This window comes from Arachis ipaensis, chromosome B06, assembly GCF_000816755.2.
Source record: "Arachis ipaensis cultivar K30076 chromosome B06, Araip1.1, whole genome shotgun sequence".
Classification (NCBI taxonomy): Eukaryota; Viridiplantae; Streptophyta; class Magnoliopsida; order Fabales; family Fabaceae; genus Arachis; species Arachis ipaensis.
This window is the reverse complement of record NC_029790.2, coordinates 15,546,037-15,563,601: the sequence shown is the minus strand read 5'-3', so window position 1 is coordinate 15,563,601 and position 17,565 is coordinate 15,546,037. Positions and strand designations below refer to the sequence as shown.

Below are 17,565 nucleotides of genomic sequence, written 5' to 3'. Positions count from 1 at the left end.
TAGCATCTCTCTGTATCTCTCCCAAGCATCATAAAGAGATTCATTGTCTCCTTGTTTAAAGCCTTGGATGTCCAGCCTTAGCTGTGTCATCCATTTTGGAGGGAAGTATTGATTCAGGAATTTTTCTGTCAGCTGTTTTCATGTCCTTATGCTGGCCTTAGGTTGGTTATTTAACCATCTTTTGGCTTGGTCTTTCACAGCAAATGGAAACAGTAATAGTCTGTAGACATCCTGATCTACTTCCTTATCATGTACTGTGTCAGCAATCTGTAGAAACTGTGCCAGAAACTCTGTAAGTTCTTCCTGTGGAAGACCGGAATACTGGCAACTTTGCTGCACCATGATAATGAGCTGAGGATTCAACTCAAAGCTACTGACTCCAATGGAGGGTATGCAGATACTACTCCCATATGAAGCAGTAGAGGGGTTAGCATATGACCCCAGAGTCCTCCTGGACTGTTCATTTCCGCTTAGGTCCATGACGGAGAAAGGGAGATGATGTAGAATAGAAGAAAAATATTTTTATTTATTTAATTATTTATTTATTTTGAAAACAAAATAAATCAAAATAAAATAAATAAAAATGGGTGAAGATTTTCGAAAAACTGAGGAGAGAGAAAGTGGTTAGGAAGTTTTGAAAAGGATATGATGATTTTTGAAAAAGGTTTTAAATTTTGAAATAAAAAATCTAAATTTTAGAAATAGATTTCGAAAATTTGCTTTTAAAACAGAGAGAAAAGATATTTTTGAATTTAAGAGGAGAGAGAAAAACAATAAGATAGCACAAGATTTAAAATTTTTAGATCTAATGCTCCTTGTTTTTGAAAATTTTGGAGGAAAAACACCAAGGAACACCAAACTTAAAAGTTTTAAGATCAAAACACAAGGAAAACTCACGAACACTAGAACACCAAAAAGAACACCAAACTTAGAATTTTTTGAAAACCAAAATAAAATTTTCGAAAAACAAAGGAAAATCAGTAAGAAAACACCAAACTTAGAGTTTGGCACCAGATTTAATAGAAAAATAATTTTTGAAAAATTTTTGAAAAGGGAAATAAAAGACTCTGACTCAAAAGACAAAAATTTCCTAATCTAAGCAACAAGACTCGCTGTCAGTTGTTCAAACTCAAACAATCCCCGGCAACGGCGCCAAAAACTTGGTGCACGAATTGTGAATCACACTTTTCACAATTCGTACCACTAACCAGCAAGTGCACTGGGTCGTCTAAGTAATACCTTACGTGAGTAAGGGTCGAATCCCACAGAGATTGTTGGTTTGAAGCAATCTCTGGTTATCTTATAAATCTCAGTTAGGAGGTCAATTATAATTATCAGTTGACTTGCAAATGAACAAGGGAACATAAAATAAATACTTGGTATACAGTAATGGAGAATATGTTGGAGTTTTGGAGATGCTTTGTCTTCTGAATCTCTGCTTTCTCCCTGTCTTCTTCTTCACGCACGCAAGGTTCCTCCTATGGCAAACTGTGTGTTGGTGGATCACCGTTGTCAATGGCTACCATCCGTCCTCTCAGTGAAAAAGGTCCAGGTGCGCTGTCACCGCACGGCTAATCATCTGTCGGTTCTCGATCATGTCAGAATAGGATCCATTGATCCTTTTGCGTCTGTCATTACGCCCAACACTCGCGAGTTTGAAGCTCGTCACAGTCATTCAATCCCTGAATCCTACTCGGAATACCACAGACAAGGTTTAGACTTTTTGGATTCTCAAGAATGCTGCCAATGGATTCTAGCTTATACCACGAAGATTCTGATTAAGGAATCTAAGAAATATTCATTCAATCGAAAGTAGAACGGAGGTGGTTGTCAGGCACACGTTCATAGGTTGAGAATGGTGATGACTGTCACGGATCATCACATCCATCATATTGAAGTGCGAATGAACATCTTAGATAGAAACAAGCGTGTTTGAATAGAAAATAGAAGTAATTGCATTAATCCATCGAGACACAGCAGAGCTCCTCACCCCCAACAATGGAGTTTAGAGACTCATGCCGTCAAAGAGTACAAAGTTCAGATCTAAAAATGTTATGAGGTACAAATTAAGTCTCTAAAAGTTGTTTAAATACTAAACTAGTAGCCTAGGTTTACAGAAAATGAGTAAACTATAACAGATGGTATAGAGATCCACTTCTGGGGCCCACTTGGTGTGTGCTGGGGCTGAGACTTATATTTCTGGAAAGCTCTGAATGTCTACTTTCAAACGCAATTGGAAGCGCGCCGTTTCGAGTTCTGTAGCTCCAGAAAGTCCACTTTGAGTGCAGGGAGGTCAGAATCCAACAGCATCAGCAGTCCTTTTTCAGCCTGAATCAGATTTTTGCTCAGCTCCCTCAATTTCAGCCAAAAAAATACCTGAAATTACAGAAAAACATACAACTCATAGTAAAGTCCAGAAATATGAATTTTTCCTAAAAACTAATGGAAATAAGCTAAAAACTAACTAAAACATACTAAAAACTATATGAAATTAACCCCAAAAAGCGTATAAAATATCCGCTCATCAGTGATCCACTAACACACAGCTTGCCATAGGAGGACGTGCATGCGTGAATCAGGAAACAGAGGAAAGCAGAATTTCAGAAGACAAAGCATCTCCAAAACTCCAACATATTCTCCATTACTGCATACAAGTATAATTTGTGTTCTGCCCTTCTTACTTTTTACAATTCAAATTAAGAATTTTATTGATATTATATCCTGACTAAGAGTTACGAGATAATCATAGCTTGCTTCAAGCCAACAATCTCCGTGGGATCGACTCTTACTCACGTAAGGTATTACTTGGACGACCCAGTGCACTTGCTGGTTAGTTGTGCGAATTTGTGAAGAATTGTGATTTCCAATTTCGTGCACCAGAGACAATTTGTTCCCCGAAATAAATCATAAATTAAGAGATGTTGTGATCAAGATGTTGAAGATTGTGTATCATAAGTCTCATCGAGTGTGATAAGTTCTTGTCGAATAAAGGAGGTTGATAAGGAAAAAGGTAATTGGTTCGATGAAAGTTGTCGAGATAAAGAGAAGCAGATATGTTACAAATAATAAGATTAGAGATTCCTTTCAATTGGAAACGGTTATATAGTGTCTGCATTTGGCGGGAACAATTACTTTCCAGAGTTCTTCAGAGGGGACATTTGGCAACATTTGATTGGTGAAAGAAATCTATAAATGCATGAAGTTTAGGATAAGCAAGAGGTTGGAATTCATTTTCAAAAAATACTCTTGCACACTCACATTCCCAGCAGTTTTTTGAGTCTACCACAAAATTTTTTTCTGTAAAATTTATTCCATGTCTTTATATTTCTTTTCAAATTTTTCTGTAATTTTCTTTTATGTAAACTATTTTCCTTTGGTAAATTAATTGTCTTTTCTTTAAAGTTTTCAAATTATTGATTTTATTTTTAAGGGTTTTTTAACTTTGCTGAAGTTTCTTTATTTTGTTTTATTAATCTGTAATTTTCTTCTCTTTTAATTTAAATTTTTAAGTTTTAATTTACGTGATATTATTCTTTTGGTTCTGTTCAAAGAGAAATTTTTGGTGCATATTTAAAAAACTAATATTCATAATAATAAAAAAAAATTTTGTTGTCAAATTATTAGATATCGAATAAAAAATTTGTATAAGAGGATCATGTGAGTTTCCACCTTAAACGGTAGATGGGACTATCATCTAAATTTTATAACGACAAAAATACTGTTGAAAAAATATTTTTGGTCATTTAAATCCAAAATTTGAGGTTGATTGTTTAGGGGATGTTCCGATGCCCACTCTAAGCACTGAGGCTTGTGCTAGGTTAATTGACCCTGTCTCTTTTGCGGAAGTCAAGTCAGCAGTATTCAGTATGAGCCCTTTTAAAGGCTCCTGGTCCAGATGGCTTTCAAGCTTATTTTTTTAAAGAATATTGGGAGGTAGTAGGCACTGAGATTTGGAATATTTTCCGGAGCGCTTTTTTGGGAGAGTTCTTAAATCCTAGCATCATGGAAACTCTGATTGTGCTTATTCCTAAAATTGATAACCCTACCTTTATGAAGGATTTCAGGCCTATTAGCTTGTGTAATGTTGTTTATAAAATTATCACCAAAGTATTGACTAACTGACTTCGGCCTTTTCTTTTAGATATTGTTAGTTCTTTACAAGGAGGTTTTATTCCGGGTCGTGGTGCTCCTGATAATATTATTGTGGCCCAAGAAATTCTGAATTTCATGAAGCACACAAAATCCAAGAAAGGTACTCTTGCTTTTAAAATTGATCTTGAAAAAGCTTATGATAGGGTGGATTGGAGGTTTTTGGAGAGTACTCTCATTGCTTTTGGTTTTCCTATCATCACTGTTAATTTGATTATGAATTGTGTATGTGCATCATCTCTTTCTATTATGTGGAATGGGAATATATTGGATAGTTTTGCTTCTAGAAGGGGCTTAAACAGGGCGATCCAATGTCTCCTTACTTATTTATGCTTTGTATGGAAAGACTTGCTTGCTATATATCTCATAAGGTGGTCGAGGGTGTGTGAAAACCAGTTTCTGTCACTAGGGGTGGCCCAAAATTTTCTCATTTGATGTTTGCAAATGATCTCTTACTCTTCTGTCAGGCTACAAAGAGTCAGGTTCAAATGGTCATGCATTCTCTTAACATTTTTTTAAGGCATCTGGCATGAAAGTGAATCTTGAAAAGTTTAAAACTTTTTGTTCTAAAAATGTGACTGCTCGTAGAAGAGATATTTTTACTAGTGTTTCTTCAATACGTTTTGCTTTGGACTTAGGAAGATATCTTGGAGTTAACCTTAATCATTCCCGTACCAGTAGGGCTTCTTTTCATTGGTGATTGAAAAGGTGAGGGGAAGATTAGCTAATTGGAAAGGAAGGCTTCTAAATAAAACAGGAAGACTTTGCCTGATCAATTCTGTTGCAGCATCCATTCCTGTCTATCATATGCAGGTATCTTTTTTTCCAAATTGGGTTTGCGATAAATTGTCTTCTATGATGAGACAGTTCCTTTGGAAGGGTCAAGTTGATGGTAGAGGTCTTTCTCTTGTTAATTGGAGGACCGTGATCACTCCAAAAAATTTTAGTGGCCTGGGTGTTAGAGATCCTGCGTGTGTTAATATATCTTTACTTGGTAAATTGGTATGGCAACTTTTTCATTGTCAGGACAAGCCTTGGGTTGCTCTATTGAGGGCGGAGTATTTGAGGAATGAGGGAGTTTTAGATGACCCTGTCCCTTGCAATGCTTCTCATGTTTGGAAGAGTATCTCAAAGGCTTTTGGTGCTCTTAAGGATGCCTTCTCTTGGTGCGTTTGAGGACCTTTCTAGCTCTAATTGCACTAACTCTGGTTATACTAAGCATGGTTGCTAAACCTTTACTAAATATAGAATGAAAAAGAAGCTATTTTCTCTATCATTCCAGAAGATGTCAAACAGCATTTGAATGCTTATAATCCGGATTTGAATGCTGGAGAGAGTTCGGGTTGGTCGTGAGGTGTGACATCTTCTAGACTTTACTCAGCTAGGAGTGGGTACAGTTGGCTAGCCAAAAGAAAGTTTGACTGGAACGAGCATGATAATTGGTTGTGGGTATGGCGACTGCATATTCCTGAGAAGTACAAGTTCTTGATTTGGCTCAGTCTTCATAATGCTATTCCTGCGACAGAGTTTCGTTTGGGTCGTGGTTTAGTTTTATCTAGCACTTGTCATCGGTGTCAGAATGGTTATGAATCCATTCTTCATTGTCTTCGGGAGTGCCCTAGTGCCAAGGAGGTCTGGAACCTTTTAGGCATGTATTCAGATAACTCGAATTTACATGATTGGCTCTATAGAGGTGCAAGGAGTGGAGATATTTTTCTTTTCTTTTCGACCATCTGGTGGATTTGGAGAAGCAAGAATCATGACTTATTTAATATAGATGATTCATGGAGTGCTAGTAAAATGGTGAGTTTGATTCGTAGTTTAGTAAGGGAATTTCACACTATTTTTGCTATGCATCAATCTATGTCTCCTCCTTCACTTTGTTTGCATTGGGTTCCGCCTCCAGTTCATTCTGTTAAATTGAATTGTGATGCTAGTTGGTTTGCTCCTTTTGGCTATGCTGGTTTTGGTTGTATCATTCGCAATCCTGATGGATGTTGGTTGAAAGGTTGCACGGGGAAAGTCGAAGTGTGCAGTGTTCTTTTTGCTGAATTGTATGCAATTTGGAGAGGTTTACTTCTTGCTTGGGAGAGTGGATTTCGTGAGGTTATTTGTGAAACAGACTGTTTAGAATCTCTTTTCTTGGTAAACTAAAGAATGCTTGGTAAGGATATTCCGGAATGGGATTTGACAAAGCATATACAGGAGGTTATGAATTGGAATTGGAGAGTCTCTATTCTTTTAATTCAGAGGACTGCAAATAGTGTTGCAGATTGTATGGCTAAAGCAGTTGCTTCTGTCGCGGACATTAACTCGAATTGGAGCCAACCATGGAGTGAGCTTCAACATCTAATAGATTTAGATATGACCCTAACCAATTAATTTGGTTTTGTCTCTTTTTCTTCTTTCTTTTCTATTTAGTCACAAAAAAACAAAAAGTCAGAATTGGAGCCAACCATAGAGTGAACTTCAACATCTAATAAATTTAAATATGACCCTAGCCAATTAATTTAATTTTGTCTCTTTTTCTTCTTTCTTTTCTATTTAGTCACAAAAAAACAAAAAGGAAAAAAATTTGAGGAGTGCCTTTCTTCCTACGGACTATTTCCAATCCCACATTTACTGAAATGCCCCCACTTGGCCGTATGTGGAATTTCGCCACCTTATGGGGCCATATTCACATTTACAGTAGTAGAGAATGCATTAAATTAAATAGATGATTCTATCATTCTATCCAAAGCAGGAACCATATTCACCTTGGCGCTTCTTTTTTTGGCAAGTGTTCCAGAATCTCAGGAACCATCAACCATGGTTAACACCTCCAAACTATTTCCCCTTTTTGGATTGTGTCCATTCCCAACTCAAAGCTCCACCATGAATGCCCAAACCCGAAACCCTCACTCAAAAACCCGAAAGAAGCCATCGTCGTACGGCGCTTCTAGAAGATCAGCTCTCAAGAAAACCTTCACTCAGGAACAGGTCACCTTCACCGCCCCGCTCTCCCCCGACCCACTCGTCGCCATCATCGGCGGCGGCATCTCCGGCCTCCTCTGCGCCTCCTTCCTCGAACAACGCGGCGTTCGCTCCACCGTTTTCGACACCGTCAGTGTTCTCTTCCTTCACTCCCCTCATTTTCGCATTCGTCTTGTTTGTTAATAAACTAATTTAACATTGCAGGGTGTTCATGGTCTTGGTGGAAGATTGGGAACGAGGGTTGTTGATCGTAATTCGTTGGTATTTGACCACGCTGCTCAGTTCTTCACTGTCAATGATTCTCGTTTTGCTGAGCTGGTTCATGATTGGATCGATAAGGGTCTTGTCTCAGAGTGGAAGGGTCCCATTGGAGAGCTTCAGAGCGGTGGCAACTTTGTTCCTTTCCCATCATCTCCTCCAAGATACATTGCCACCCATGGAATGCGTTCCCTTGCTGATTCTTTACTTGCTCAGGTTATTCCATATTCAAGAAAGTACTAGCATATTGTTGCATTCCACAATTAGGAGTGAATTTCAGTGTCTGTTACTTGAATTACACTTGTTTGCGGTTGTTGTTGTTGTTGTTGTCAAGATTTTTGTATTTTTTGGTGTTGTTCCCCTAACAAGAATCTAACTCTCTCAGTGCAGGCTCGCATGGTTAATGTGGTGAGACCGTGCTGGGTCAGCAAGCTCGAGCCCTTCAATGGGATGTGGCACTTGAGTGAAAATGGGAAACCGTGTGGCCAGTTCGATGCTATTGTTATTGCACACAATGGTAAATTTCCTTGTCTATCCTTTGCATATCTGTGACTATGATTATCACTATGCTTTCATTTTTAATCTTTAGAAACGGGAGAAGTTATCAAAGGTTTTTGTTTTTCGTACATGTCATCTCGAGTTTGGACTTTACCACAAAAATGTGCGACTGGAGTACCCTTTGCACAAACATTGCTTGATTTTTAGATTCTTCTAGTAACTACTGCTTCTTTGCTGACAGGAAAATGTGCGAATCGCTTGCTCATGACATCAGGGTTACCTTTAATTGCAAAACAAATGAAGGTAAATTCAGGAAATGCCCTGTTGACTTCATTTATAACCTGTACTCTTTTCTGGTTCATTTATTGATAAAGCACAGTTATATACATCTCATACTGTTTTTGTTTTGCTTGTATTAGAGATTGGAACTGAGTTCAATATGGGCCCTTCTAGCAGCATTTGAGGACCCTCTTCCTTTTTGGGATGCCACAGAAGTTCCTTTTGAAGGAGCTTTTGTGCGAGGGGTTGATTCATTGTCATGGATGGCCAATAATACAAAGAAACTACAGAATTCTCATAATGGCGGTCCTCACTGTTGGACCTTCCTGAGCACTGCTGCTTATGGAAAACAGAACAAGGTTCCTCAGGTAAGGGGTTCAATTTTCAGTACAGTATGAGTTAGTTTCTTACTTTCTTTCATAAGTGTGAAATTGGCTAGACTTAGGATATAATGATCCATCGTTCATTACCTAGCGTCAGCCGTCATGCATTGGCGAGGACAATATAGTGACATATATCACATGCATTCCCTTTTTTAAATTTTTCCCCATGTCTCTGGAAGTTGACCCAGCTTTTTATTGTTTATCAGGAAAACATCCCCGCTGCTACAGCATCAAGGGTAACGGCAGAAATGCTAGAGAGTGTTGAGGCTGCTCTTGGACTATCAAAAGGGTCACTTCCAAAGCCGTCTTATACCAGGCTCCAATTATGGTGAGAGTCATGTTCATTTCCTTTGATATCACACATGCTCTCTCCGTTGCATTTCTTGTGTGATTGTTCTCAGTCACAACTCAATCCTCAAAATGTTTCTGATTGAGATTTGCAGGGGTGCAGCCCTCCCTACAAATACACCTCGAATTCCTTGCATCTTTGATCCCTTTGGAAGGGCTGGGATATGCGGTGATTGGCTGCTAGGTTCTAATATAGAGTCAGCAGTACTAAGTGGAATCGCTCTGGCTAACCATGTATGTTATGGCAGTGCCTAGTTGGGCATTTTCAGCATACTGAATTCAATTTTACTCTGCCGTGAAGCGCATTGAAAATATTCTTATGTTGGGTTGCAGATTGCAGACTATTTTCAAAGCACTGGAGCTGATCCTGCAGAATTTGCAGTCGGTTTAAATCAAGAGTTCCAACCACTGGAAGGCCATGATATTGGACAATTCCCAGGTTTGCGGTCAGATGATAAGATAGATGAAGCACAATTATACGAACTTGCAAAATAGGCCATGGTGCTCATGATCACGAGGGTCTCTTCTCTGGAAGCAGAAAATTCATGACAGGTTTGATATCATATCCATGCAAAGGAAGCCCCTGCTCCCCAGCGGGGAAAGTATTAACGTTAGAGATTCAATTAGAAATTGCAACTCTACTTAGGGGAAAAGCTTAGGGGAAAAGGGGCCTTGTTATCTCCCTTAACAGCCACATGACATGAAAATATGATATATGATTGTAATTAACTTGTATATTTTCAAGCAATTAAAATTTTGTAAAATTTTCTTCACTTAGAAATTAGGATAATGATTCTGGAGAGCATGTCATTATTCTTTTGTTAATGAATCAATAGCATCATCTTTGCTCTATTTGTTGTCTGTCTCTTTCACCGGCTATCTAACATACTAATTTTCAGCATTTACCATAATTTTGTTGACTGAAAATTTGATGTCGGAATTAATTTAAAATGATGAGAAGTTATTAAAACATGATACAACTAGTGATCATATGTTGAATTGATGATCTTAACTTTGCCAAGCAATGGCTGGAAACAATTTTAGTACACTTTACTAAAAAATTATCTGAGCTACCTGTTGGTAATATGTTTTAGGATTCTAGGACAACCATTAATCGATAATTGTAATTGTTAACGACTTATATTTAGTTAGTAATAGTATAAAAGATAAAGTGCAACTAAAGATAAATAACATCAAAAGCGTTGAGCTATGACTATCATAACGCTGGTGCTCATTGATCTTTCTCTAGAAAGCTCAAGTTACTTTTTGCTTTTAGTACATGCATATTTGGTGCATAAAGGAAAAATAAGACAGATTTTCTGTTTCTATAATTCTAATAAGATTAACAGTACCTACATAATAATTTGCAATTTGCAAGCAAGTTATCCAAATGCTTCCTTTACTGAGATCTATAGAGTATATAATACATGAATGAGATTCGGTCTATGTAGAACCGAAACTTGCTAACTATAAATAAAAAATATATGTATATAAAATATATATATGTATATCTATATTATGAACAAGAGGCAAGTTGAACATGACAAATAGGAGAGAATAGAAAAAGAGCAATCATAGCATTACATCCTTTGAAGAAGCAACGAAAAGAAGCTGGTGTTTTTATTTTGCTTGAATCCCATGGCTTCCTTGTATCTCCCCTAATTAAACTAGACAATCAAGAATCATCCATAGACCATAGCAGTTCTTCATCTCCCATTGAGGTTGACAAATTGTGAGTAGATGGCACCTGTATTAGCACTGGTAGAATCCTCCTGCTGCTGCTGGCTAAGCTCATTCTGAACCCCAAGGCTCTGGCTCTTATTATGGCTTGCTGTGTCTTTGTCGTCTAAACTTATTTCTTCAAGCTCACCTTCTCCGCTGTCTGACGCTGAAGAGTGAGTTGAACCACTCTCTTGCAGGGTGAGAGCAAATTCAAGATTCCACAACAGATCGTTCATGGTAGGACGTTCGACTCCAACGTCAGACAAGCACTTCTCAGCAGTGTCTACAAACTTCTTCAAGCTTTCTGGATTGATCTTTCCCTTTAAAGAAGGATCAATGATCTCCTCTAGTGTTCCCCTTCTTTTGCATAGTAGTGCCCATTCTGCAAGACTAACCTGTTCCTTTGGAAGATTAGGATTCAAAACAGGCCTAGCACATAGAGCTTCAAACAGAACAACCCCAAATGAGTACACATCGGATTTCTCGGTCAGTTGCTGCCTTCTGAAGTATTCAGGATCCAAGTAGCCGAAACTTCCCTTCACCACAGTACTCACATGGCCGTTATTCATGTTTGGACCTGTTTTTGACAACCCGAAATCCGAAACCTTTGCAGCCCAGTTTTCATCCAAGAGAATGTTAGTTGTCTTGACATCTCTATGAATGATGGTGTACTTAGCTCCAGTGTGAAGGTAGTGAAGCCCTCTTGCTGCTCCAATGCAGATCTCCAATCTTTGCTTCCATGAAAGAGTACCTAGACGTTTGTTTCCCTTGTAGAGATGGTCCCTGAATGTTCCCAGAGCCATGTAGTCATAAACCAGGCACATCTCATCATTGTCCTCACAAAAACCAATCAGTGACACCAAATGCTTATGTCTCAGCTTGGAAAGCATCTCAATCTCAGTCTGGAACTCATTAACTCCTTGCTCAGATTCTGGATTTGATCTCTTGATGGCCACTTTCATTCCATTATCAATGACACCCTTGTAGACCTTTCCAAATCCTCCAACACCAATAACATTGGCCTCATCAAAGTTCTTCGTTGCATGCTTCATCTCCTGCAAGGTGAAATAGCGGCAAAGACCTTGAGCCATGGCAGTGACGTTGGAGCTACCGATGCTACTAGCAGACATGGAGGATTTGCTGGCTCCTGATGAGTTGCCATGTATGGGGAGCCAGCTTGAGTGCGTGTGTTGTCCGGCATATTTCTTCTTCTTATGGACAGCAAGACATATGGCAGCCACCAAGGCAAAACCAGCGGCACCACCCGCGGCGCCACCTATAACAACGGTCTTATTGTATGGTTTGTGGCTTTCAAACTTCTCTTCGCTTTCACGATTGAACCTGTCTGAAGGCGTAGGATTGGGGCCAGACAAGTCTGTGTCACTGAGCTTGAAAATCTCGAGACCATTGAGTATGGCATCAAGGTAAGAGGGCTTTGTAATACCATTTGGGTGAAGAGCAACCCAAAGTTGGTCACTATCAGCCCCATCTTTAGCATAAACCACAAAGTCTCTATATAATGGGATTCCTCTGCCTCCTGCCATTGCAATCACATCAATTCCAGCTTCTGCCATTTGGCTGTTAAGGAAGATATTGAAAGCAAGGTCATTGACTTCCTTGTTAAAGTAATCACAGAAATGCAGCCTAACAAGGTACATGGAGTTGGGATCAATTTGGAAAACCCATGTGAGGTTATAGCCCATATTGACATTCTTGTCAGTACCCATTGATCTTGATGTGAGGTAGACATCAGAAGGAGCAGTGTACTCTGGCATGCTTTGGTAGTTGAGTTTCACATCACTGGGAGCACTTGTGGTGATTCCAGTGGATGCACCATAGATGTAAGGATAGTCATCGTACCAAATCCTTGTAAGGCCAGAATCTTGTGTAGGAGAGAGGTATTTTCCACCAACGTTTAATCTGAACATTGTTTGCAAGTGCATGCTCTTAGCATCGAATGTTTGGTCGAAACCAACCATAGAAGCAGAATCAAAAAGCTCTGGCATTTGGATCAGTTGAATGCCATTGACAAAAGCAAAAGCACCATTCTTGTCAGCAGGCTTGAAAGTGAGAGTCAAGGTGTCAGAACCCAGAGCTGCAAGGGAATACTCCCTATCAATGTAAGCCTGTGAGAGAGCAAGGCAAGTGATTGAGGCGCTGAAATTGCTGAGGAGTGTGATGGAATTTGCTGTGACAGAGAAATATGAATCCGCGCAGTCATGGCTTCCATAGAAAGAAGGATAGAAATGCAGCCTCAGCCAATAGCGCTTGTCAGGTTTGATAGGGAATTTGTATGTTGACTTGGATTCGAAAACTCTTGCAGTCATGTATGGAACTTCTGAGATTAGAGAAGGGTCTTGATAGGTGGCTCTGGATGCTATGGAATTGCTTCCTTTTGATAAGTACTTCTCATCAGGGCTCCATTGCCTTCCATCAAGATCTTTGGCACCGGCTTCATCGCCACAAGTCAAGAGTAATGCCCCTGTGTCCTGGCTCCATACGTGAAGAATGGCATTGGACAGAACAAGAGAAAGAACAAGCAAGAGACCTGCACTTTCTTGCATGGTTGGAGTAGACAAAGATATGAGGCATACAGGAACAAGAAGGGTTTTAATTTCCTGTACGCCAGAAAAGACTATGATGGATTCTTGGCTTTTTTGCTTTTGTGATGTGAGATGATTATGAAATTATGGGGTGTTTAGTTTTAAGGTTTTTGGCTTGGGTTCAAGCCATATTCTGGAGAGTCAAGGAAGACTTACCTGGGTTGGAGACAACCAAACCAGGTAAGAAGGGAGAGAGATGAAGTTTTTCTGTTCGTATGCTCTTTTGTATGATAATGGTATGAAGAATTTGTTTTGATTTTTGTTTTTATCTTTTGTTTTATTTTCTTTTTGTTTTCCACAGTTAAGAAATGGGAGGTGGGGAGTAAGAATCGTGAATGGTTAATAATTGGCTTTGTTTTTTATGAAACAGGTAATAAGCTATGTTTAGCATTAAGATATAGATTATTATGATTTCCCCCCTACAATTTATGGTCTATTTGTTCTGTTTACAGTCTGTAATGATTCACTTAGACTCAAAGAGGAACAGGTGTGTATTTAAATGCATGCATAGTATAATCTCGGATGATTCAAAAACTAGTAGACAGCAGAATGTATAAACTTTTTAAAAAAGTAATAAATAAAAACAAAACAACATAAGTTATACATTATATCGGAGTGTTCGCAACAAAATTTATTTATTCGATTGGTGCTGACAATTTTAGACAAATTGTTGGAATAAAGTATTTTTTTTTTAAATATTTTTGGTAAAAATATAACTCTTTTATAACGGTGATATTTGTGCAGACTAGAGAGACTGAGAGAGTGGTTTGTGTTTATAAACATCAAATTCAGTCTAAAAATAGAAACTATAAGTTAAGAAATTAGAGTATGAAACATAAAATAATAAAAATATAAAGAAAGTGATAAAACGAGTATCACAATTTTTCAAAAATGTTGGTGTGGTCATTTTTTTAATGTTTTTGGGATATGGAATGTCATAAAAGAAATTAACATGCAACAAAAAAGTAAAAGTCTCACAATTCAAAGAAATAAAACCTTCTGGTTGATTAACAAATTTTTTTTATATGTACACTAAAAATCCCTAGTAAATTAATTGTATTTGTACGTGTGTATATATATATGTGTGTTTTTAATATTTTTAACATGTGTTTTATACATATAACTAATTTAATTGTTGACTTCCGTGAGTAGCTAATATGATTGGTTTGTGAATTTGTTTTCATTTCATTGCGAAAAAAAAAAAAGAATAACCATCTATTTTCTTTCTATTGTTTTTTATGTTAGGTATAGAACTGTTATAGCATGATTTTTAGTTATTTGTTCTGGCAGTTCCCTCAAGCTCCAAGTAGCCAGTCAATAAGTGGAACATTGGGGATGAAGGAGTTCACGCAGAGTGAAGAACTAAAGAGGTTTTAAAAGTTAAAAGTTAGAACTAATGAACTATAGATACAGGAAATACCACATAGATCAAGGGAAACTGCATCATCATCATCATCATCATCATCATCTACCTTAATTTTGGGCATGCAGTTTTCAAGTGATAAAAGATTTTTACCGGAATATAGGTGCATGCAAAGTAGCTAGCAACCTAACCTCCAATAAAGGGAAAATAGATTATCCCCTATATCATCGCTCCCACAAATAGTGCTAATTAAATATTACCTAAACTACCTCCCACAAATCACTTGGTTAAATTAAACGCGAGAATATGGCATAAGACAGTTATAAACCAACGGTTAAATATACCATACACCATGATGAAAGCACCATTAATAGCTCATACAGATATATATTAGCACCCTTCATATCTACTTAGCCATAATTCCTTATTCATTTGATTCATATTCTTGTTCATAATTAATTAGTTAACAAAGTAGTAACTCCCTAATCAGACTTTCGGCGAGGCAAGGCCGATTTCAATAATCCTTGCCTCCGCCATTATCACACACAAATTATTAAAAATCTCTCATCTAATTCTTACTTTGTATTAATTAATTAGTATTATTACCGTAATTAATGGCGGTAACCATGTATAGGCCCTTGTTTGTATCAACTGGAAGGGAAGAAGAAGAGCTTCAAGGAAACGTTACCTACTTAATATCGCCATCTTCTTCGTCGGGCGAGTCATTATCGGAGGAGGACAAATTACAATTGCTGCAAGATATTCCGGTGGCGGCAGCAGCGGCGGCCGCGTGGAAGAAGAGGAAGCGGGCGATGTCGAAGCAGCTGTCGATGATTAAGACGGAATGCGAATCGGAGACGCCGCGGGACATGGCGTGGGAGAGGCGGCGGAGGCAGATTCAGACGCAAGAGCAGAGGCGGAACAGTAGCGGCAGCATGCACGACGTGGACGAGGTGACGGACGAGGACCTTAATGAGCTGAAAGGCTCCATTGAATTAGGGTTTGGATTCAACGAAGAAGATGGCCAGACACTTTGCAACACGTTGCCGGCTCTAGATCTTTATTTCGCCGTGAACCGCCAAGTTTCCGGTAGCACGGCGTCAACCCCTCGGAGCATCTGCTGCCATAGTCGTCGCTCTTCCTTTGGCAGCCCCGGCGTCCCTGTTGATTCCGATTCTTGGAAGATTTGTAATCCAGGTAATTAAATAATTTTGAAAAAGTATAGATGAGTAACAAGATTTTTGAACAATGTGTAAACAATGTAATTAATTAGGTTAAAAGACTAAATTTAATTAGTAGTATTAAATTAGAGTGTAGTGTATTTTCATTTGATTAATAATTGTTCATGTTGTTTAAAATTTTCATTGTTTCCCTAGCACTCTCCAATAATTTTTTAATGTGTTTATATGTTTGTTAATTTAGTTTAACAAAGAGCGAAAACTTGTATGAATTTATATGAAAATGGGCTTAACGTGAAATTAATAATTAAAAATAATTTAATTAAATTTATTAAATTATTTAATAATTTTTAATAGCACATAATATGATTGTTCACTATGTTTAATTTGTTAATAATTGATAATGATTAATGGTGCAGGGGATGACCCTAAACACGTGAAGACAAAGTTAAGGCATTGGGCTCAAGCGGTTGCTTGTTCTGTTATAATGCAAACTCATTAAATAAAGTCTGGGATGGGATAAATCCATGCGTGCTTTGAATTTGTACAGAGGAAGATAAAATTAATTAATTAAATATACACATATATATATATACATATGTTTCTATATATAGATGCAGAAAGAAATAGAGAAGATAGAGAGAGCAAGAAGAACCAAGGAAAGGTGGTACCAACAGAAGGAAGAGGGAGTCCCTTCAAGTTTATTAGTTATAGTTTATGGGCATTTGTTGATCTTATTATATATATTAAAAAGAAAAGGCCAAAATATCATAAGAAAAAAAATGTGGAAATTTGTTTTAATTCGTTGGGGTTTTTCCCGTTGGAGCTAAACAAATTCAAAGATTTGGCTTCAATGAGAGTAGTAGTGGTTGACTGGTTGGAGATCAATTATATATGATCTAAGCAATCATGCATCACCTCATGGGGTTAATTCAATTTCCTTTCATTAACGAGTAATTGTCTTTTTTTAATTTCATATGACAATAATAAGAGGGAAAATGTTACATGCAATATATATTGGATTATTGTATTTTGCAACACAATGTTGCAGGCCGCAGTATTTAGTTATTCGTCCTAAGTTCATAATTAAATGAAATGCATTAATTAGCAGTAGTACTGCGTTTTTTTTTTTTTCTTTTTTCTTTTTCTTTTAATCGGACAAGAAACTCTTTATACACAACTAAAAAATCTTAGATAAATTATTTGTCTTTTTTTTGTTTCTTATAAATGATATAAAAGATATATATATATATATCTATAACAATATATAATGCGAGTACATGGAGGTTAGTGTCCAATTTTCTTTCCTCTTTTAATCCTCCCAACATAATTCAAAACTAATTTTGCAATTATTCATCTCATTACAAAAAATTTCATGCATAATTTCTTCCTCAATCCTTCACTCAAATAATTTATTTTTTTATTTTTTTTACTATTTCTCGAATTTTATTTACTTCTTATTCAATTCTAACATTTTCAACCTTTGAATAATTTTTTAAATAGCTTTCTAGAACAGATGATGACTATACTAACAATATATAATGCGAGTACATGGAGTTTAGTATCCAATTTTCTTTCCTATTTTAACCCTCTCAACATAATTCAAAACTAATTTTGCAGTTATGCATATCACTAACAGATATAACAAAATTCACGCATAACTTCTTCCTCAATCCTTCACTCAAATAATCTACTTTTTTTTTTCTTTAATTTTTTTCATTATTTCTCTAATTTTATTTACTTCTTACTAATTCTAACATTTTCAACTTTTGAATAATTTTTTAGATAGCTTTCTAAAACAGATGATGATT

The 17,565-nt window shown here is 37.3% G+C and overlaps 4 protein-coding genes across 4 annotated transcripts; 3 read left to right on the top strand and 1 right to left on the bottom strand.

Moving 5' to 3' along the window:
- LOC107646451 lies at window positions 4,957-6,303 on the top strand. Its single transcript, XM_016350634.1, has 3 exons — window positions 4,957-4,962; window positions 5,176-5,315; window positions 5,547-6,303. Exons 1-3 carry the CDS (start codon window positions 4,957-4,959, stop codon window positions 6,301-6,303), a joined length of 903 nt encoding a protein of 300 aa, XP_016206120.1.
- LOC107645799 (renalase) lies at window positions 6,862-9,740 on the top strand. Its single transcript, XM_016349917.2, has 8 exons — window positions 6,862-7,251; window positions 7,327-7,596; window positions 7,771-7,897; window positions 8,120-8,181; window positions 8,298-8,525; window positions 8,747-8,868; window positions 8,984-9,122; window positions 9,222-9,740. The coding sequence occupies exons 1-8, from the start codon at window positions 6,958-6,960 to the stop codon at window positions 9,381-9,383; spliced, it is 1,404 nt and encodes a 467-aa protein (XP_016205403.1). The 5' UTR covers window positions 6,862-6,957; the 3' UTR covers window positions 9,384-9,740.
- On the bottom strand, window positions 10,271-13,796 carry LOC107645800 (receptor-like protein kinase ANXUR2). The gene has a single exon (XM_016349918.2). The coding sequence runs from the start codon at window positions 13,172-13,174 to the stop codon at window positions 10,595-10,597; it is 2,580 nt and encodes an 859-aa protein (XP_016205404.1). The 5' UTR covers window positions 13,175-13,796; the 3' UTR covers window positions 10,271-10,594.
- LOC107645804 lies at window positions 14,944-16,803 on the top strand. The gene is made up of 2 exons (XM_016349923.2): window positions 14,944-15,773; window positions 16,174-16,803. The coding sequence occupies exons 1-2, from the start codon at window positions 15,191-15,193 to the stop codon at window positions 16,254-16,256; spliced, it is 666 nt and encodes a 221-aa protein (XP_016205409.1). The 5' UTR covers window positions 14,944-15,190; the 3' UTR covers window positions 16,257-16,803.